The sequence below is a fragment of the Camellia sinensis genome, chromosome 7, assembly GCF_055761805.1.
Source record: "Camellia sinensis isolate YWXY chromosome 7, ASM5576180v1, whole genome shotgun sequence".
In the NCBI taxonomy this organism is placed as follows: Eukaryota; Viridiplantae; Streptophyta; class Magnoliopsida; order Ericales; family Theaceae; genus Camellia; species Camellia sinensis.
The window spans coordinates 196152495-196174803 of record NC_138967.1 but is presented as its reverse complement, the minus strand read 5'-3'; the positions used below and the strand labels follow the sequence as shown (position 1 = coordinate 196174803).

General features: G+C 36.8%; 1 protein-coding gene and 2 long non-coding RNA genes across 3 annotated transcripts in view; all 3 read left to right on the top strand.

Annotated features, from left to right (window-relative positions):
• The window catches only part of LOC114306757 (uncharacterized), a 32376-nt gene extending 20272 nt beyond the window's left edge, over nucleotides 1–12104 (top strand). The window contains exons 3-4 of the long non-coding RNA XR_003644808.2: nucleotides 11498–11673; nucleotides 11764–12104. This is a non-coding gene — a long non-coding RNA (uncharacterized LOC114306757). The remainder of the gene's footprint in view (nucleotides 1–11497; nucleotides 11674–11763) is intronic.
• Nucleotides 12105–16155: 4051 nt separating this feature from the next.
• On the top strand, nucleotides 16156–17548 carry LOC145794890 (uncharacterized). Its single transcript, XR_014334862.1, has 2 exons — nucleotides 16156–16450; nucleotides 17117–17548. It is a non-coding gene; the product is annotated as an uncharacterized LOC145794890 (long non-coding RNA).
• Nucleotides 17549–19422: 1874 nt separating this feature from the next.
• On the top strand, nucleotides 19423–21454 carry LOC145796435 (cytosolic invertase 1-like). The gene is made up of 3 exons (XM_082881544.1): nucleotides 19423–19530; nucleotides 20183–20254; nucleotides 21114–21454. The coding sequence occupies exons 1-3, from the start codon at nucleotides 19423–19425 to the stop codon at nucleotides 21324–21326; spliced, it is 393 nt and encodes a 130-aa protein (XP_082737670.1). The 3' UTR covers nucleotides 21327–21454.
• Nucleotides 21455–22309: the final 855 nt, after the last annotated feature.

The window sequence follows — 22309 nt, the reverse complement described above, 5'->3', positions numbered from 1 at the left end:
TAGCAAACAGAAATAAAAATAGGTAGTACATAGAGAGACAGAAACCTTTAATAACCCAAAAATTTCATAATTCAAAATCAATTAAAATTGCCGAAATCAAAACCACACATAGAGACCAACATAATTTTCCCTTGAAATAAAGTCCAACCACATTCATATCATTATGATCAATGTAGCACTACAGCAAAATGCACCTTTGGTGACTACTTTTAGCGACTAAAACATTTTTAGTCGCCAAAAGTACAATTTTTGGTGACTAAAAATTAATTTTGTTAGCATTGGTTCCAGATCGATCTACTAAAATATTTTAGTCGATAAATATTTATTGTTGATGACTAAATTCAAATTTGGTCGGCAAAAATTTCACCCTTATTGCTTTTTCCCGACTAAAATAGAAATTAATCGCGAAAGAGGACGTTTGGCGACTAAGATTTTCGTCATTGTTGATTGATATTTGGCTACCAAAGCGATTAGTCGGCATAATTGATTCCTTTCCTGACCAAAAATCAAATTAGTCGCTAAAGGTTGAAATTTCAACGCGCGCCAATTCTTTTATTGCTGCGCTCGTTGATCTTTGTTAGGCAACACAACTTCACAACAGTGTATCACACACACACCTCACCAAACCTCACAGAAATCACTCCCCTCACTGTAGCTTACCGTACGAGCGACATTGCAACGGCCACTGCCACTGCCACTGCCACCAGCGTAAATCATCACCGTCACAGCCGCACATCATAGGTTCTCTCTCTCTCTCTCTCTCCCTCTCTCTCTTGCTTTCGCACTCTCTTTCTCAGTTTGTCTGTGCATCTGTATCTTGTCTCTCACTCGAGCTCTCTCACACAGTCTATTGGTCTATCTCTGCCTCTGGCTCTCTGTCTCTCTCTCTCCCCCCGTTTCTCTATTTCCCTATTTTCTAACATTGTTACTGTAGGGTTCATTCAAATATGTGGCTGTAATTGATTAAAAATTTCAAAGATGATGTTTAATATGTGTGTGTCTGTGTATATAGAATGCTTTGTACACGTATTGCAGGCTTCTCTCTCTCTTTCTCTCACTCTCTCTCTTGCTCGACCTCTCTCACTCACAGTCTCTGTCTGTGTTTATCATGCTCTCTCTCTCTCTCTCCCTCCCTCCCTTTCTCTGTTTCCTCATTTTCTGACATTGTTACTTTAGGGTTTTTTCAAAATTTAATGTATATGGCTATAATTTATTAAAAATTACAAAGATGATGTTTAATATATGAACAAATCTTATGAATTTTTATGATTTTGTCATCTAAAGCTAAAGATTTATCTTCATAAATTCAATAAAGTTACTATCATGTCATTTTAGATAAAATTTTTGCATTAATTTTGTTGAATTCTAGTTGCTCTTTCACAGAGGAATTTTTGAATGCAATTGATGGTGAATTCTAGTTTTTTTCTTTCACACAAAAAAGATGATTTCAATGAGAGTCACCTAGCTGTATTGTGGTGGTTCAATGAAGAATGATATATATTCCCATGAGGGGAATGTTTGATGTAGATAACTTTTTTTAGTTTCTTTGTTCTATTTTTACATTTGGTTGTCCGGAGTTCTTTTACCCTTAATGGTATTGGTTTCCTTCTCGAGATGTAGCTCTTTCCATTGCACAGGTTCTTCTAACTTCAATAAATTCTTTTCTTTGCCGATCGAAAAAAAAAGAAAAAGAAAGAAGAACAAGCAGAAGTGAAATGTTTGAACCTTGTTTACTTGAAATTTTTTCACCTTATATTGTATTTAAAGTTTGTTTGGTTATTGACTTAACCAATTTGAAACTTTGTCACCTTAATTTTGTGTGTAAAGTTTGCTTGTTTAGAGTATTATAAGTTTTATTCATTTTGGATAATGTTAATCTTCTTTTCTATGCCTCCAGTATTGTAGTCCCAAACTTTCATTTTTCCTAATTGATTTCCAGAGTTGTCTGATGCAACAACTCTTGTGTTTCCTCTTTTTTCTCTTTCCTTTCTTTTAGTCCTTTGTTTTTTTCTCCTTTCTTTCATTTCTTTTTCTTCTACTATGCAGCAAAGCAACTCCATGTTGTTGCTGCTGCTGCAACAGTCTTTCCCCCTTCTCCACCACCGCAGTGGCCAACCAACTCCCTATGCCCCATTCATCCTATCACCATGCACTGAGAATGAAAGAAAAAAAATACTCCTCTGTAGTATTACATTAGGAATTCAAATATTTTAATACTATTGTATACTTTTCACTACTTTAATACTTGTTCAAATTAGAAATAAGAGATAGTACCACATTCCTTTGCTATTGATGATCAACATTGTTCTACCTGGTGTTTTCTCTCACAAATTTATATTATTTTACTAAATTGCGTTGCTTTTACTAAATTTGTTTCAGTTCTCTTGAATTGTGGTGAGTACATGTATTTTCCAAAACTATTTTTTATCTGGCATATTTTCTAACCAGCATGTCTTTTCTCCATTATCTCTCCCTTTTTTCCCCTTCTCCACTGCCTACTTTGTTAGATTTTGTCTCTTCACCTCTCCATGAAGTGGCAGAGGACCTAGTGCCATTTTTTCGTTTATGCTTGTTAAAGAAACTTGCATACCAGTTTTCCTCTTTTTCTTCTTCACCATTTTCTACTTTGTTTATTTGTTGTCTATATTCCTGCGTTAATCTTTGCTTGATTTCTAGGGTTCAAAAGATGGACAAAAGTTGGATGATGATAAAAGATAGGTTAAAAAGTAAAGAGTATCAACAAGGTGTTAAGTCATTTATTGACTTTGCTACACAGAATTTAGGCCCACTTGATGACATTTGTTGTCCATGTGTCGATTGCTTGAATGGCACAAAACATAGTCGACAAGTTGTATGGCTACACTTGATTCGAGGAATTGCATGTTCTTATAGAACTTGGGTGCACCACGGGGAACATGTTCCAATGTGTCATACTCAGCCAAGTGTGTCAAACGATGATGGTCAAAGAGATGGAGTTTCAAATGTTGACAATGACGATAATTTGGGTGAGTTGCCTATTATGTTGGAAGAGATTTACATGAGTGGCCTCATGGATGATCAGATTGACAAAGAACCTAATAGCTCGGAGAGAGAGGGTTTATTGAAGTTCATTCGGTTGTTTGATGATGCTCGACACAAAGTTTACCCAGAGTGTGAAAAGTTCTCCGTGTTGTCCTTCGTTATTAAGATGCTTCATGTTAAGGTGTACAGTAAATTGAGTAACAAATCTTTCGATATGGTTATGCAAGTTTTCAAAGACATTCTACCAAAGTGTGATGAAACTGTTCCATGGACCCTTTATGAAGCGAAAAAGTTCTTACATGCATTGGGTTTGGGATACGAGGCCATTCATGCATGCAAGAATGTTTGTATTTTATTTTGGAAGGACAACGCAAAACTAGAGAATTTCCCTACATGTAAGGAGTCTAGATACAAGTTAAACAATGAGAGTGGTAAAAAGATTCCTCACAAAATATTAAGGTACCTTCCGTTGACACCGAGGTTGAAGAGATTGTACATGTCGAAAAAAACTGCAGCAGATATGAGATGGCACAAAGACAAGCGTGTGGATGATGAATTATTAAGGCATCTAGCCGATGGTCAGGCATGGAAGGACTTTAATATACATCATCCTACGCTTTTTGTGGAACCATGGAATGTAAGGTTAAGGCTTGCCACGAATGGTTTCAATTCGTTTGGAAATATGAGCACATCGTATAGCGTGTGGCCCCGTAATCTTAATGCCTTACAACCTTTCCCCGTGGAAGTGTATAAAAGATCCATTTATGATAATGTCATTGCTTATTCTCGGTCCATCCGCAGCTGGAAGAGACATTGATGTTTACTTACAACCATTAGTGGAGGAGTTAATGAATTTGTGGGAGCATGGTGTGCAAACATATGATGCCTCAAACGGTCAAATATTTACAATGCACGTAACAGTCATATGGACTATCAATGACTTCCCTGGATATGGTACCATGTCTAGTTGGACTACAAAAGGTCACTTGGCTTGCCCTAATTGTAACATGGATACATCATCTCAGAGTCTGCGAAGTAAGATAGGGTATATGGGTGCCCGCCATTACTTGCTCGAGAACCATCTTTGGCGAAGGAGTAAGCTTTTCAACAGTCAAATTGAGAATCGTTCCAAACCAGTGGAGTTATCAGGAGAACAAATACTACAACAAATTTGTAAGGTCGCAGTGTTCCATATCAGGAATGAAGAGGGAGTTCTTGGGCTATAAAAGTAAAAACCTAGACCTTATATAGCATCGGGGCCTTTTCTCGAGTGGTGAAATCCCTAGTAGAACTCCCCAGTTAAGCGTGCTTAAGCTGGAGTAGTTCTGGGATGGGTGAACCACTAGGAAGAACAAATCCATGCGAACGTGGCTCAAAGCGGACAATATCGATGACATGTGAAAGGTTGGGGCATTACAAATGGTATTAGAGTCGACTATTCGGAGTTTCGAGTGTGGGCCCCTAGCATCTCTCGGTGCATGTAGGCGGGCTTGTGAGCTGGCAGGCTACTACACGGGGGCGTGCAGCCTTAAGAGGGGTGGATCGTAAGGTCCCGATGTCCCACATCAGGAATGGAGGGGGAGTTCTTAGGTTATAAAAATAAAAACCTGGACCCTTATATAGCATCAAAACCTTTTCTCGAGTGGTGAAATCCCTAGTAAAACTCCCCAGTTAAGCGTGTTTAAGCTAGAGTAGTTTTGGGATGGATGACCCACTAGAAAGAACAAATTTGTGCGGGCGTGGCCCATAGCAGACAATATCGATGACATGTGAAGGGTTGGGGCGTTACAAAATTGATTTTGGGACATACATGACGTATGGAAAGCATCCACATAACCGAAAAAGACTAAAGAATGAAAATCGAACTTCCAATTGGACAAAAAGAAGCATTATGTTCGACTTACCCTATTGGAAAACATTGAAGCTTCGACACAACCTTGATCTCATGCACATAGAGAAGAATATATATGACAATCTGGTTGGGACACTATTGAGCATAGATGGCAAGAACAAGGACACGGATAAAGCACGCTTGGATTTGGAGGACATGCGAATACGAAAAGAGTTACACTTGAAGAGGCATTCCAATGGCTCATTCGAGAAGCCTCCCGTATCATACACATTGTCCCTGGTAGAGAGACAACATTTTTGTGATTTCTTGAAATCGATTAAGTATCCTGATGGCTATGCAACAAATATATCCAATTGTGTTACCGCTTATGGTAGAAAATTAGCTAGCCTCAAAACTTATGACTGTCATGTCAATCTACAACACTACTTTCAATTGGGATGTGTAGATACCTTTCCATTGAGATTGGGACCACACTTTTTGAGTTGGGAACTTTTTTCAAACAGTTATGCTCAAAGACATTGAAGGTGACTGATTTGGAGAAACTAGAGGAACAAATTGTACTTATACTTTGTAAGCTTGAGAAGATTTTCCCTCGTGCATATTTTGATGTCATGGTCCACTTGGCAATTCATTTGCCTCACGAGGCTTTGATTGGAGGGTCTATGCAATATCAATGGATGTATCTGTAGACACCCCATATTTGACCGTCCTCAAGACTTGGACGTCATCGTTTGAACACTCGATAATCATCCATGCTCATGTTTGTTTTGAGTTCTTGGAGGTCTCGGCTACGCGCCTTGCCTCAAGATCTCTCAACTTGTCTGTTTTGTGCTTGGTTGTGAACCAAACACTTGTGTTTTGCTTCTAAGGGAAGAGAGTGACTTGTTTGTTATGCCCTCAACCCACCGGCCAAGGCTTGAGGCCACCGGCCCTGTTTTCTTTCCATCGGCCAAGTGTATTGGCTGATCGGCACTGTTTTTGGTCGGCCGGCTATTGTGTTGGTCGATCGGCCATTTTTGCTGGCCGAACCCTGTTCATCTACTTTATGTAAATAGTTTGTGCCAGCTGGCACAGCTGGCATCAACAATTGCCCCCCTCCATACACGTGTATGGAGGGATTTACCCCCTTTGCTTAGATTCTCTTAGAAGCTTTGGATTGAACTTCTATAAAGAGGGAGTTCCTCCTCCCTCCTCAGAGGTTCAGAAAATCTGTTCTTGAGAGAATAGATATACCCTTGTATCTATATTTCTTGGTTTAGTCTTGTTTTGTACACAAAAGTGTAGTATTGTCTTACTATTGTACGCAAAAACACACTAGAGCACCATCCTTGGTTGCTGAGATGCTAGGAGGTTAATTTTAGTGTTCTTGGGTTGGTTTAAACTCTGAAAACCTACTGGAGCCTTGTTCTTGAAGAGGTTCTACAAGGGTGAGTTCCCTTGCTTTAGATACCCCCTTCTTGCTTAAGCTTTTAGCCCTTCTTGCTCTTTGTTTTAAGCTTAACTTATAACTGATAAAAGTTCTGTTTTTATTTTCTCTAGACCTTTGTTTAAGGTCTCTTCTTGGTTTGGGGTTGCTTACCCCCTCCAAGGCCTTGTTTTAGGCCATCCATTTTGGCCTTTGTTCTTAGCTTTGCATGACCTTTCTACCACTGAAATCCAGAGGTTTTTCAGTGGTTGAAATGTGGCTTTGAGGTTTTAAATTGTCTTGAATGCTTGCATAAATGGCTTATGTTGGTAGCATGTTTGCTTAGCTTGTTTTAGCTTTATTTTAGTGTGTATTAGGCTTTGTTTTGCCGTAATATACCTCTGTTTCAAGTTGGTTTGATGGCCTCTTATATGCTTCATATACTTGTCTTGCAATCCTCTTTATTGCCTTAACATGCACCATGTTATAACGTGTCATTCTAGCATGATTTTGGCTCAACTCCATGAAGCTTTTAGCTTTGTTGTAACATGCTTAAGCTCTGAGTTTGGTCTCTTTGGCCATGCATGACATGCTTTGTATAGCCACCATGCAACCTAGCTTGTTAACTTTGAGTATCCAAGTCACTAGCATGCATTATGTGGCTCATTTCAATGACTTGGCATCATTTGTAATGTTATTTCAGTCCATATAATGTTGCCATACACTCACTTTTGTCACTCTTTCAATGCTTTGGAGAGTTGGTGTCTTATGCCTTAAACATGAGCCATTGCGTATGCCATCTTGCCTAAGCTTGTGAGCTATGATTTCAATGTGTATTTGGTCCTATTTTGCCATGATATAACTCTGATTTTTATTGGGAAAGTCATCTCGTGCTTGGTTTTGGTAGGTGTAGTGTAATCATGCACATTGGCCTAGCTTACTTGATGTTTTGACCCTTCATGCTAACTTGTTTCGGCTTTGCTCCATACATATTTTAGCATTGTTTTGGCATACTTTAGGACTGTTTTTGGTTGTACTTGCCATATGGTTCTTATATTGCATAGCTGTAGTGCAATTGGCCTTGCTAGCTTCAAGTTTTGAGCACCATAGCATGCTTAATTTGTGACATGTATATGATTTGGCATCATTTACCATGACATTTCAGAGCATATAGACTTTCCATGCTCTCACTTCTTTCACCCTTTGAGTGTCTCTAAGGGTTATGCATTGTTGCCTAGCTTATGGACCAATATGTGCACATGCATGTCTTGCCTCTTGGTGCCTTAGTTTTGGTATTAATGGCCACTGATTTGGGCATGGCTGAGGTCTGTCCATTTTTAATTTAAGCCCATTGAGTATGTGGTTTGCATGTTGTTGCATGCCTATTGCATTGCATGTTGTTGCATGCATGTTATATGGCCTCATATTTGCATGCTTGTGTTGCTTTGTTAAGTTAATCATGCATGCATTACATTGGTCTAATATGCTTGTCTTTGCATATTGTTGTATGCTAGTTGCATTGCATGAAATTGTTGTTGGCATACTCATGTTGCATTAGCCTTGCTTGCATGCTTAGGTTGCATTGCATTGAGTTGGCATGCCATTAGTTTTGATAAGTCAATCGTGTTGTATTGCATGGCATTTTTCATGCTTGCTGCATTGCATTGTGTGTGCATGCCTTACCTCTTGATCAAATATGACAGAGGTTTAGGTCCCTTATGTGTTTTGGTGTGCATTTCATTTGATATTAATTGCACATTCGGCTCCTTTGGCCATCATGCATTGAAATACGTGATTGATGGCCCAAGGGTCGAGAACCACACTTCCTTGAGTTCATGACATGATAGGAAGGGTGGTTATGCATACATTTCTTTGAAAATGCATTGCCATGCTCTGTTTGTCTTCTGCTGTAGCAAAATAGCATTTTGCAGGAAGAGATGGCCGGCCGGCCATCTTCAGTGTCGGTCGGCTATGCATTGTTGGCTGAGAGCTTCATTCATGGTCGATGACAAATTTCCCTTGGCCGATGGCCTCATCTCTTGGTCGATGACCTCCCACAGTGCTCAGGGAGTGGTTCAGGAGCATCCTTGAGACTTGTGCAATTTTCAGAGGTGAAGAGCAGTGTAAACAGAGGCAGCATGAGCATGGCGATGGATTTCTGAGCAAAGCCATCTGAGCATGCATGCATCCCTCTTCTCGAGGCCTCTTTACTGCTTTTGTAGCTTAATTAATTTGGTTAATTAGTTAAGTGTTTTGTAATCATTAATTAGTTAGTTAATTAGTTAATTTGTATTATTCTTTCGGTCCCTCCATTGAGATGGCGCAATTATGTAATAAGTGTGCGTGTGTGTGATGCATGTCTTCCAACCCCACTTCTTTCTCCCTTTTATTTAACCGCTTACGATGGTTAGATTTAGGGCATATTTCTATTAGCATACATTATGCTATGCATGTTTGCATCATTCATCTGTATTGTATGCTCTGGGCTCGGCGCATCATACTAACTACATTGTATTTCAAATTTCAATTTGAATACATGTATCAAATGTAGCATTCACATGACATCTTAGACTAGCCGAGCCTATTTCTAGTTGCATTTTGCATGTGTTGCATTAGCCATCTTAATATGGCCTTGGATCATACATTTGATTACTAACATGTTCTTTGTTTCGGCTCGGAGTACATTGTGAGTGTTTATGCTTTAGCATCTTGCATGTATGTGAGTGTTAACATGACAACATGCTTGCCATGAGGCTAAGTGCTTATATGATATAACTACCTGAATGCCTATGGGTGAAGGTTGGATTGCTTGAATCGGGACAATTCATTGAAATCCGTGTTTTAGCCTACTTGCGAGTAGCAAACTTCAAACCATTTCCAAACAAACGGATATGCGATGCTTTGTTCCAAATTAGGCGATCTAGTCTATACTTGTGTGTTGTGCGCATTACATAGTAATTCTAGCTAATTAATCGGAATAAGAACACATATGTTTTCAAAACAAAATATCATGTTATAGTGGCCAATCTTTGATCGGGCGAGCGGGGGTTCTCATAGATGACCTTTCCCAATCGTACCCAAGTCCCCGAGCTGAAGTAACTTTGGTGATGACGGACACGTGGCCTTAGGCAATGAGTCAGGGTTTCCTGAATTTCTTCAAAATAAAATATTTAGGTGGCGACTCTGTATCTGGCAAAGTAGTCCATGTTTGGCACTTCTTTCTAAAAAATCAATTTTCCAAAACGATTTGCCGGATTTGGACTCTTTGGTGATTTATCAATCTCAAATCGCACATTGTAGGATCAGATTAAGAACCGTGACATTTGAGTCCGAACTATAGTAGCATGGGGCCCCCCGGGGCGTATCTACAGTATCCCATTAAGAGGTAATACCACAAGTCCCCGAACATATTCATTTAAATATAGTAGAAAATGTAAATATTGACATTCAAATCATATTTCCATGTAGGATGCTCGGACTTCTAAAAGGATTTGTTACCAATAAAGCTCGGCCAGAAGGTTCCATTGTGGAGGCTTACATATCTAAAGAGTGTACGACGTTTTGCTTGATGTATTTGGACGGAGTTGAAATGGTGTTTAATTGGGAAGAAAGGAACTATGACAAGGATGACAATGGCCCGGGGTTGGTGGTTTTCACTCAAACTATTCGTCCGTTTGGTCTACTTGTAAGGGCAATTGATGTGTCTCTAGCCAACCGTGAAATGGGTCATTAGTTTGTCCTACCCAATAGCTCAGAAGTAGAAGAATATCTACAGTATGACTCGAACCTTTCGACGTACTATATGTGAGCTATATGCTTTTTTTAAGTAATCATTCTTTAAATTACTTATGAATTACATTGTATTAACTAAGGAACACAAGATGTTGTTGCAATAACAACATGGAAGTGCATACGACATTGCCAAGAGACAATGCAAAGAATTTCCTACATGCTTCAAAGATTGCATAAGCTAAAATTCCTTATAGTATAGTTTACAAATGAAGTTAAGTTATGTCAAAAATAACATGACACTTTTTTATTTTTATTTTTTTGTTATGTAGATGAACCAATTGTGAAACAACAAGTCACCCGAAGCAACCAATGAGATGTGGCCATTAACAAATGGTCCTAATGGCTTAGTGAACACATATTCGGGATGGATTTGTAATGGCATCCGATTCCATACTCTCGACCGTGACAACCATCGTAAAAGTCAAAATAGTGGATTGGTAGTGGAAGGGGACCATGAAGGCCAATTCATTATGGTCTGCGGTTATATTTGCAAAGTTAGGGAAATGACATATTTGTTTAGGCATCGTGTTGTTTTATTCCAATGTGAATGGTATAACAACAGTAGTAGCAGAACTTTGCAAGTCGAACCACATTTGACTACTATTGATGTAAGTAGTCGATGGTATAAAGATGACCCATTTGTTTTACCAAGTCAAGTTCAACAAGTTTTCTACGTTCATGATACGAAGTTAGGTGCCAATTGGAGGGTAGTAGAAAAGTTCCAACATCGAAGAATTTGGGATATGCCAGAGCTGGATGTGCCAGAAACTGATGATGTGTTCCAACAAGATAAAAGCACTGATGTTGTACCAACTGAGGCTAGGGATGACGATGTGGTTTTGCTTCGAGATGATATTAACGCTGAAATTATTCCAATAGAAGTTTTGCAGTCTGATAACCGTGTACAACCCGAGGTTGTTATGGGTGATGACTTCGTCTGTGATGATGAAGATGAACCAACAATTGAGGGTGACAATGAAAAAGATGATGAGCTTGAAACTGATTTTGATACAGATATGGACATAGAGTCTTGATGTATGGGTTTTAAATTTGAATGTGTGTTCTTGGTTGTCCTTCTTATTTTGTTTTTTTGTCCTTCTTTTGTTGATGTAATGGGGATAAGGATGAGAGTGCTTTTGTTCTTTACCTTTTATGTAATGCGATGAGACTTCATGTTTTTCATTTTCTGGATGTAGTTGTAATATTTTCTGCAATGTTAAATCTCTTAAATTGATGAAACTCTTCGTTTGAAATTTATGCTTGCCATTGAGTCGCGTACAACACCTTTCTTTGACAAGCATGATGAAGTAATTTGTAAATAATTTAGCTTCTGTTAATAATCCACATAGCTAAAATTCTATAAATTATTTTGTGCATGTGATGTTTTTACTTAATGTATATCATGTTTGCAAATATATTGCAACTAGCAACATGGTGCCTGGCCTGAAGATCTCACGGCGTAAGAAACCAGCAAGTGGCAACAATGTATCAGCCTCAGCGACATCTACACATCACATTGCCACCCCGCTCACCTTTTTCGATGAGACACAGCCGTCAGATGATACACAAATAGTTGTTGAAGAGACAAAAGCTCTTGGTGTAGGTAAGCCCATTGTACTCCATTATTGTCAATTATACGTTTGGGACACTATTTCCAATTTGATTGTGTGACTTGTTGCCCCTTCTTTAACAGGGAAAACTAGGTCAACTTGGGTATGTAGACCTACCCTAGGCAAAGGAGTGAAAAAAAAATTACGAGCCGAAAAGGGGAGAAACTGCATGTCTATGTCAATCGCCTATCGAATGCAATGACTAGAGGGAATGCCACCCTAGCAACAAATGAATTGGGATTACAAATTAGGCGGTTGTGCCCTCTCAAGGGCATTATGTCATGGAACAAAATTGAACAAAGTATCAAAGATGCTGTTATATAAGTTGTGCTAGTAATCATTGACCTTGAACTAAATGTTTTCAATACTTATATTTGTAATTGATGCACTTAATTTATGTAATACTTTGCATATTTATGCTTGCAGGACAAATTTGAAATTGGTGAGGATTTTCATACTAATGAACAAGCTCAAGAAATAGTTGATCGAAAGGCATATCTGTAACATGCCCGGGGGGTACCCGTGCGCGTTAAACAGTTCGGACTCCTAAGATCTCTTTGACCTAGCCTCACTAGTGCAAAGTGAAATATAGATGAGAGTCCAAATTTGGCAACTTTTAGAAAATCCATTTTATTGCAAAACCTTTTGCTAGAAATAGACTACATCATCAGATCTCAGAGTCGCCACCTAATATTTTTGGAAAATTAGGAAACCCATGACTCGTGCCAAGGCCACTATTTGTCATAACCAAAATTGTTTCTGTTCGAAACCTTAGGTATGAGAAGGGAAGGTGATTAATTGAGCACCCCCACTCACGCGATCAAAAGATCGGCCTTTACTAAACCATGGTATGAATTTTATTTATTTTATATGTTCATATTTTGATTATTTAATAAATCTTAAAAATTACTATATGAAGTATACAAGTATAGATTATGTCATTTATTTTGGAATAATTTGATTTCATGTAATTTTGAAAGAGTTTTGGAGATGTACAACCCAAATAAATTGAGTTTACAAATATGAAAATCAACACTATTCCAAATTAAGCAACACAACCTCCATCCACTAGCATTCATACAGTTATATCAAGTAAGCAAGTAACCACATGGTAGGATGCTTGAACATACTAAGAAAAACGCACACAAACGGGATGTTAAAGCATAAAAACTTACATATTTACCAACGTCGCTCGAACAAAACAAAATTAGTAAAACATGTATGATCTTATATGCAAAATCCTAATGCAATTCACTCATGAGATGCCACTAAAGATTCGGTTTCTAAGATATGACATGTGAATCATCTCAAGAACGTGAGGTAGCACTACAAGAAAACTGGGTATATGAGACGGAACTATTTGCGACGGCACACTTGCCGTCTCAAAAAGTCACTTTTTGCGACGGCAGAAAATGCCGTCTCAAAAAAGCAGAGTATTTGCGACGGCATCATTTGTCGTCTCAAAAAAGCAGAGCATTTGCGACGGCACTAAATACCGTCGCAAATACTCTCATTTTTTGAGACGGCAAATAGTGCCGTCGCAAATGCTCTGCTTTTTTGAGACGGTAAATGGCGCCGTCGCAAATACTCTGCTTTTTTGAGACGGCATTTTCTGCCGTCGCAAAAAGTGACTTTCGTGTTTTTTTTTTAGTGAATATTTTTAAAATTTTAAATATTTTTTTTAGATGTACCTTACTTAGATGTATCTACAAAATAAAAAAATTATGAAAAAATATTTTTAAAAATTAATAAATACATAAAAATACAAAAAAATGGATTGAATTATTGTATTTTTGGTATTTAGTGAATTTTTAAAAGATTTTTTTTACAATTTTTTTAATTTTTAGGTGTATTTATGTTAGGTGTGTCTACAAATTTTAAAAAATACTTAAAATATTTAAAAAATTCAGTAAAAACAATATAACACGGAAAACAAGAAAGTTTAATTTTCTCAAAAGAGTTTTTGGAAAACTCTAACCTAGCATAGTGATTGTGGTTTTGAGATAGCTTCATATATATACAGTCACAAAATGGTTTGAATAAATTCAACGGTATTTTTCTGTCGCAAAAAAAATTAAAAAAAATAATGTCGTCAACTCTTTTGATATACCATTTCTCTTTTCATTCATTTTTTCATCTTCCCGTCTCTCTGTCTCTATCTCTCTCTCTCTTCTCTTTATCTCTTTCACTTATCACTCTTCTTTCTATGTCTGCCTGTTTCTCTCTCTCATTCTCTCTGTGTCTCTCACCTATCTCTCTTCTCTCTATCTCTCTCATTTCTTTTTTCTCTCTCTCTCTCTTATCTTTCTATCTCTCTCTATCTCTCTCGCTCATTTCTCTTCTCTTTCTGTCTCTCTCTTTTTCTGTGTCTCTCTCTCGCTCATCTCTTTTCGCTCTATTTCTCTTTCTTTTTGTCTATCTCTCGCTTATCTCTTGTTTCTCTCTCTTTTTCTATCTCTCCATCTCTCTCTCTCTATCTCTTTTTCTGTCTATCTCTCTCTTCCTGTCTCTCTCTCACTCATCACTCTTTTCTCACTCTCTCTCTGTCTACTTGTCTATTTGTCTATTTCTCCCTCACTATGTTCGCCTTGTTCACTCTCTTACTCCCATCTTCTCTATTTATCGAGCTCCTTCTCGATTTATCGATCCACTATAAGAAAATACACTTTTAGCAACCACTTTGTCTATCTCTCTCTCTCTCGCTCATCACTCTATCTCTGTCTCTCTCTCTCTCTATCTCTCTTCTTTATCTGTCTCTCACAAAATTAAAATATTTTTAAAATATTTAAAAAATTGATTTGAATTAAGTTTTGAAAAGAGTTTTGAATTATCTGTCTTCTTTATTTATTGAGCTCCCTTTCGATTTATCGATCCACTACAAGAAAATGCATTTTTAGCGACCACTTTGTCTCTTTCTCACTCATCATTCTGTCTCTTTCTCTGTCTCTCTATCTCTTTTCTCTAGTCGTCTCTCACTCATCTCTCTTTCTCACCACCCATCTTCTCTACCACATTTACCACTACTGCAAATGCCATTGAACTACCACCACTCTTCTCTTTCTCTCTTTCACTCATCACTCTTCTTTCTCTGTCTGTTTGTCTATCTGTCTGTTTGTCTGCCTGTCTGTGTGTCTTTCGTTCATCTTTCTTCTTTCTATCTCTCTCATTTGTCTTCTCTCTATGTCTCTCTCGCTCATCTCTCTCATCTCTTTTCTCTTTCTGTCTCTCTCGCTCATCTCTTTTTTCTCTCTTTGTTTCTCTCGCTCATCTCTCATCTCTCTATCTCTCTATTTTTCTATTCTCTCTCTCGTTCATCTCTTTTCGCTTTCTTTCTATATGTCTCTCTCATCTCTTGTTTTTCTCTATTTTTCTATATGTCTCTCTCTATCTCTTTCTCTCTTTGTCTCTCTGTCTCTCTATATCTCTTTCTCTCTTTATCTCTCTCTCACTTATCACTTTTCTCTCTTTCTTTCTCTCTCTGTGTCTGTTTGTTTGTCTCTCACTCTTTTGTTTCTCTCTCTTTCTCTCTATGTGTCTGTCTGTCTGTTTGTCTCTCTCCCCCATTGTGTTCACATTACTCACTCTCTCCCTCATCGCTTCTCTATTTACTGAGCTCTCCACTACAAGAAAATGCACTTTTAGCGACAAATTGTGTTCACATTACTCATTCTCTCTCTCATCGCTTCTCTATTTACTGAGCTCTCCACTATAAGAAAATGCACTTTTAGCGACCACTTTGTCTCTCTCTCGCTCATCACTCTGTTTCTGTCTCTCTCTCGCTCATCACTCTGTTTCTGTCTCTCTCTCGCTTTCTCTCCTCTATCTGTCTCTCACTCATCTCTCTCTCTCTCTCACTACTCATCTCTTTTACCAACTTCACCTCTACGACTACCATTACTACTACCATTGCCACCACTCCACTGCCACCACTACCACTACTACCACTACTTGCCACTACTACTACCATTACCTCTCTTTCACCCCTGCCACTCCATTTATACTACCACTACCACAACTTCACTACTAATTTCTTTCGATATCACCACCACTACCACCATCTCTCTTTCACCTTTTTTTCATTAAAATATTTTTCATTAAAATATTGCCCCTACTTCTACCAAATAAAAAAAAATAATATTTTTTTTCATTAAAATAAAAATGAAACAAATAAATTTTCAATCTTCGTAACTAAAAAAAAAAAAATTTTTTTTTAAAAAATTCATTAACTAGAAAAAATATATATTTTAACAAAAAATAAAATTTTTTGACGATAGCAACCCCAGTCTAAAAAAAAAAAAAAATAAAATAAAAAATTAGACGGCGTTATTTTGTTATTTAAATTTCATTTTTGACCCTTAAAAATATATATATATATATATATATATTATTTTTTTTTTTTGTTCCCGCCCCTCATTTTTGACCCTTAAAAAAACATTTGTGGTGTGTGTAGGGTTTTTATTTGAGAACACACACACACACACAACACAAACACAACAAGCCGGCCGTCTCCTCTCCTCCTGCTCGCTCTCTGTCTCTCTCTCCATCTAGGGTTTCGCCTTCCTCTCTCTCTCTTTCACACAACGACGGCGCCGATCATCCGTCACCGCCGATCCTCCCTCACCGTCGCTCGTACCTCACTGTCGATCCTCCTCCCTTACCGCCGCTGCTGCCTCCCTCTCTCTCTCTCTCACAAACGACGTTGACGGTTGCTCGCCCCTCACCGCCACTCCTCCCTCACCGGCGATCTTCCCTCACCGCCGATTTCAAAGGGTATCTCTCTCTCTCTCTCTGTCGGGATTTCGGATATAGGGGGTTTTCATACACACACACACATATATATATACACATCTGTGAGTGTATATAGGGGGGTTTTTGATCTGTTACATATATATATATATATATATGATCTGTTTTTTTTTTCTTCATCTGTTTTTCCCATACAGATCTGCCTAGTACTTCAATTTCTATCCTTTAAACTTTACATTATACATTAGCTTAGCATACATATCCTTTCTATTTATTTATTTTAAATATATATATATATATATATATGAGTTGATCTTTTATTGAGTTTTTGATCTGTTACATATATATATATGATCTGGTTTTTTTCTTGATCTGTTAAATAAATATATATATAATTGATCTTGGGAAATATAAATAAATAAATATATATATATATATATATATCTGTTAACTCATGAGATCAGATCAGATCATCTCACACAAAATGTCCTAAAAATGAGGAAATTGTTGTGTTGTTTGTTTCTACACAATTTTGGTATTAGAGACCTACTTTGATTCACCGCTTGGCTTGATCAGCGAGGTTGCCTTCTTGGTTGTTTTTATGTTTAGGGTATCCTGTTAAATTTTTGGTTTGTAGGATCATATTTATACGAACCGTTTTTCTTAATTATTCTTTGGTTGGTTATACAGGTGGACATACAATGATCCTCTTTGGGCAAAGTACAATGCAAAAATGGCCGGAATGCATGCACCTATAGCAAAACCCAAAGGAAGCAAGAAGCTTAAGGATTGGGAGTCTCGGTGAAGCGGAAATGTTTCTTGTGCTGCCAAAGCACCCATACAAGTCCGTAACTTCTTTCTCTATGTTGTTTTTAATTGGATTCGCATTGCAACCTCTATAGGCTTTTACTTTGTTAGTGCTATTAATGTGTGAAAGTACTATTTTTGTCATTAATGTAGAACTTGTGTTACTGTCATCATGTTTGCAGTTGGTACTTTTGAAAGATGAATATTAATATGAATGCCATATATGCAAGTCTAGAAAAAATGAAATGAACTGTTTCCAGGAATGCATGGTCTGAAAGCATATTAATATATATATATATATATATAAAAAATATACATTTTAACATAAAAGAGATGATAAAAGTCACGCGGGAGCTAACCTATGGCCATGAGATGAGTGGATTTTCCGGTGAGATGAGCTCCATACAATATTACCTGGACCTGACTACATCAACGCTTGATATTTGATAAAATAGTACCAATATAAAAAGATGTTAAATTTCAGAGTTTAATTGGCTTTACCAACTAGAGGGAATTGGACTCCTAATATTATAGCCATGTAATTTTTTTTGGACAATTTTTAATGGTGGAAGTGCATACCATATGTATTTACGTAAGTTATCTTATAAGATTGCGTAAGTTTTCACAAATGTAAGTTGATCTATAAAATTTTGAAAAATCACAATTTACGTATATTTGTGAGTATTTATGTAATTTTGTGAGGTAACTTGTATATATTTATAAGAATTTATACAAGTATATATGGTATGTACTTTATACACCTAAATACTTTTTATGTACTTATTGTTGTTATTAATAAGAGCAATGAACGCAATGACTAAGGATGTAATAATTTTCTCCATATTATCATTAGACATGTCTTATTTTAAGATTCAAGCAATGGCTATGGATGTAATAATTTTCTCCATATTATGATTAGACATGTCTTATTTTAAGATTCATCAATTGGAATCTTATTTCAATATAATTTTATTTTGGTAATGACATGTAGTAGTTCTTTTCCATACATGAAGTTTTTCGTTCTATGATCTCAATCAATGTGTTGTTATTTGGCCATCTTTTTGTGTATTCTTAGGCTTTTGCAGGTGTGCTTATTTTATAGAAATCAAGCTGCTCCTGTGCCTCAGTAGTGATTCTGCTCATAACATATGGGTTTGGAATCTTATAGTTGTGATTGCTTTCTTAATTGTGTACATTAATGGTTAACTCACATGTCACTAGATAATTTTTATTTATTGCATTATATGCATCCCCCTAAACCTCTACCAAAGTACCAATCTGGTCAATTAATGATTGCTGCGATTATTTATCCGGGGCTTCGAGCCACAGTATAATGCTGCATTTTGACTTCAATATTTCCTTTTTTGTATCCCAGAAATTATGTTGTCCAATATATTATAGAGTTTAAGACCCATTCAGCTGCTGCCAGCTTGATTTCTCAGTTTGAAGGCCACTACGTTTACCTGTCCATGCAAAAATTCAGCAGCCATGTGGTTGAAAAATGCTTAAAGTTCTTTGAAGAGAGCCGCCCAAGAATTATCCATGAATTGCTTTCAGTGCCTCACTTTGAACAGTTGCTGCAAGACCCTTTTGCCAATTATGTCATTCAGTCTGCACTTGAACATACTAAGGTATGGAACCAACCAACACACACCTCTAATGTCATTAACTTGCTTCCATATTATCGACGTCAAGGAAAATGTTTGAGACTCCTAAAAACGTTTCCCCAATTTTATACCTACAATGATGTGGCATGATAAGCGTCAACTTTTAATTTGTTACACACTTGAGGTTCAACTCTCTTGTCTCATTATTGTGGGTCTCTAGCATTTTCTCCAACATTAATTTGGCAGGAAAATCTGAAAGTTTGGTGACTGTTTGGCTGATTCTGGATTTTTCACATTGAAAATTGGCCAATTTTGTTAAAAATTCAGTTTCACAATCCAATTCTTTTCTTTTTATGTTTTTTGGAGAGCTTTTATTTGAATTTGGAAAAGGATATAAAATTCAGGCTCAAAGTTGGCCTCAGGCGCCCTTAGTTCAGGATTTCTAGATATGTCATACTTTTGGGTCAGGAGAGAGAAAAGAACCACCCTGTATCAGGATTTCTATAAAATTCATCACTGGGGTTTAGCTGGCTCTCGGCTGTGCTTACAGCTTGAAAGTGCTAACATTTTAAAAAATCTGACATGTCAGGTGTGCAATCATATTTGGCTGGGCTTACATTCGCATTAGTTGCTTCACCTTGCAGCACTCCTGTGCTGGCAACCCTGCTTGGATACATAGCTGAATCTAAGGTACTTTTAAATGTTTATTGATATCAATTTCCATCTGAATTATTACCTTTTCGGACTGCTTTATACTAGTCGTTCTGGGCCTATAATGATGGGTTAGCACTCTTATAGGAAGCAAAAAGTCTGCCCAAGAAAAATTTTGAGACCCAGGAGGGGCCATGGCCCCCCTTCATCCAAACATAGGCCCACCCTTAGATCCATCTTTTAAGTTGATAGTTTGCATAATGCTGTTCTGATATTTTGTTCTGGCCCTAGATGTATGTATGACATGATACTAGGAAAGAAGTAAATAAGAAGTTACAGGTTTCCACTGCCTAATGAAAAAATAAAGATGAGTTGGGAAAAGTTTTAGTTGTTGACACATGTATGGAAATGTAAGCATGGGGAGACATGATTGGTTTTATGAGGTGTACCATTGAAGTATTATAACGATTATTCAGTGAATTTACTATCATTCCTATTTTCATGTCTTTGTTTTTCTATAGTTATATTTCCTTTTGATGTAATTTTGTTTATTGTATGTTCTGCTTTATTTTCTATTGTTTATTATTCAATTTTTATCTGCATTATTCTACTTCTTGACAGATAGAAACTGTGACATAAGTTCACTGTTCTCGTGCATATATATATATTCTCTTTCAATGTCTGATTACAGGACGGTGTTAATATCTTGGCTGTTAATTATGGTTCTCCTGGTGCATGTCCATATCCTCGGCAATTGAAACTTGTAAGTTTGGGCCAACATTTTTTTACTCTCTCTCTCTCTGTCTCATGGGTTATTGTGATTGCAATTTTACTGCATTTGTTGAGAAAGAATGCAGAAGCTACATTAGATGTCTTTTTTCTGATCTCTTTAGGCTGCTGCAGTCAACACTTCTCCAAGAGGGAAGAAGCTGACCCAATTAGCCAAACTCAAGTGTTTGGAATCGGTTTCAGGGCTACCCTACTGGGGGCTTATATCCCCTTAATAAGCTTGTTCTTAGAAAATATGGTATCTAACAAATTTTAATCTTGGGAATGATTAGATTTTTAACTTTTCAATTTTGATTGTGAGGTGTTGTGGCTCAACATGATGTTTTAATTTGTTATGAATTCATTTGTTTCAACGATGTAGAAGAAAAAAATTCATATTTTTCAGCTCTAAAGCGAATTATATCAAATCAATGGAGTAGATAGGTCAGGAGGGTCAGGCTTTGGTTGGCCAATTATAGTGGTCCTTGGGTTCTGTATCAAACCTTCTAACATGACTGATAAATTGGTCAGGTTTTGGTTAACATTATGGTTCTTACAAAGATTTCTCAGCCTTACAAAACCCACTTGGAGCCTCTGTTGCGATGAGCATCCAGTTTTTATTGTTCTCCATGCTGTATGAATATTATTTGAGCATGTTTGACCCAATTTTAATTGAGCTTGGTCTGATCTAATTTTGGAGTTTTTATGGCAGCATGAACTGCATGGCACGGAGTGGTGCTTGCTTGAGTCTTAACACTTTTTTGGCAAATTGACAGTATCATTTCTCAATTACCACTTAGCTTGCTTTCATATATTAGATTATAACTTCTGTTTTTCAATTACATTTGGAACAGGGAATATATGGTTATCCAATTGAGATCCAGGCCCTTTTCTTTTTTGCACTGAGGTGTGCACAACAAATGTTAAAACCAGAGGGTGGTGGCAAGGAATTGATTGAGCGGATTGACAAGAGGATTACAGCCCTTAGCTTCCACATACAAAACTGGCTTGATTTCACTCAATTGAATATTGAATTTGAACATGTACAGTTTAATTATTTTTTGTAAAATATTGAATTTGATGGTATAATCAATTTTTATTTTTATTTTCTGTTATGATTTCACTCAATTGAATATTGAATTTGAACATGTACAGTTTAATTATTCTTTGTAAAATATTGAATTTGATGGTTTAATCAATTTTTATTTTTATTTTCTGTTATGATGTTTTTGTGAATGGAATGTAAATAATCAGCTCTTAGAGAGTGAGAGACGGCACTACCGTCGGAAAAAATAGAAATTTTTAATATTTTTATTAATTTTGTTATAGTTTTTATTTTTTGCGACGACATTATACTGTCGCAAAAAATAGAAATTTTATTATTTAAAATAGAATTTTTATTATTTTTTAATATTTTTTGCGACGGCATTACACTGTCGCAAAAAATAAAAAATTTAATATTTTTTATACTTTTTGCGACGGCACCACACCGTCGCAAAAACAGTAATTTTTTTTTAAAAAAAGATTATTAGCGACGGTATTTTTTACCGTCTCAAATAACATTTTTAGCGACGGTAAAATAGGGTCGTCGCAAAAAAGTTAAGAAATTTCAAACGTTATTAGCGACTGTACGGTTCCGTCGCAAAAGGTAAAAAATGCCGTCGCAAAACATTAGCGACGGCACTTACCGTCGCAAAAAACTCTTTTGCAACCCCTGCAGTTGCGACCCCCCTATTGCCGTCGCAAAAAGTCATTTTGCCGTCGCAAAAAGTATTAGCGACGGCATTAAGAGTATTAGCGACGGTATTTTACCGTCGCAAAAAATCAATTTTTTTGTAGTGTAGCGCACATAATCACATAGGAATTGATTAAATCCACAAATGCAAATTTAGCCAAATCAAGATGCATGAAACATAGATGCAAAGCATGGATATAATGACAAAAAATAAAATAAAATAAAATAAAATAAACACGATGCATATTCATAAATAAGGAAAGCAAGTAAAAGAACCGGATAGAAAGAATTGGGGCAGGAAATTATTATAACACT

Bases quoted from the DNA above. Each gene is read 5' to 3' on its own strand.
- LOC145796435 (XM_082881544.1), top strand. From the start codon at position 19,423: ATGTCAGGTGTGCAATCATATTTGGCTGGGCTTACATTCGCATTAGTT. The intron at 19,531-20,182 runs GTACTTTTAAAT...GTCTGATTACAG, and splicing joins GATACATAGCTGAATCTAAG to GACGGTGTTAATATCTTGGC. The intron at 20,255-21,113 runs GTAAGTTTGGGC...CATTTGGAACAG, and splicing joins ATCCTCGGCAATTGAAACTT to GGAATATATGGTTATCCAAT.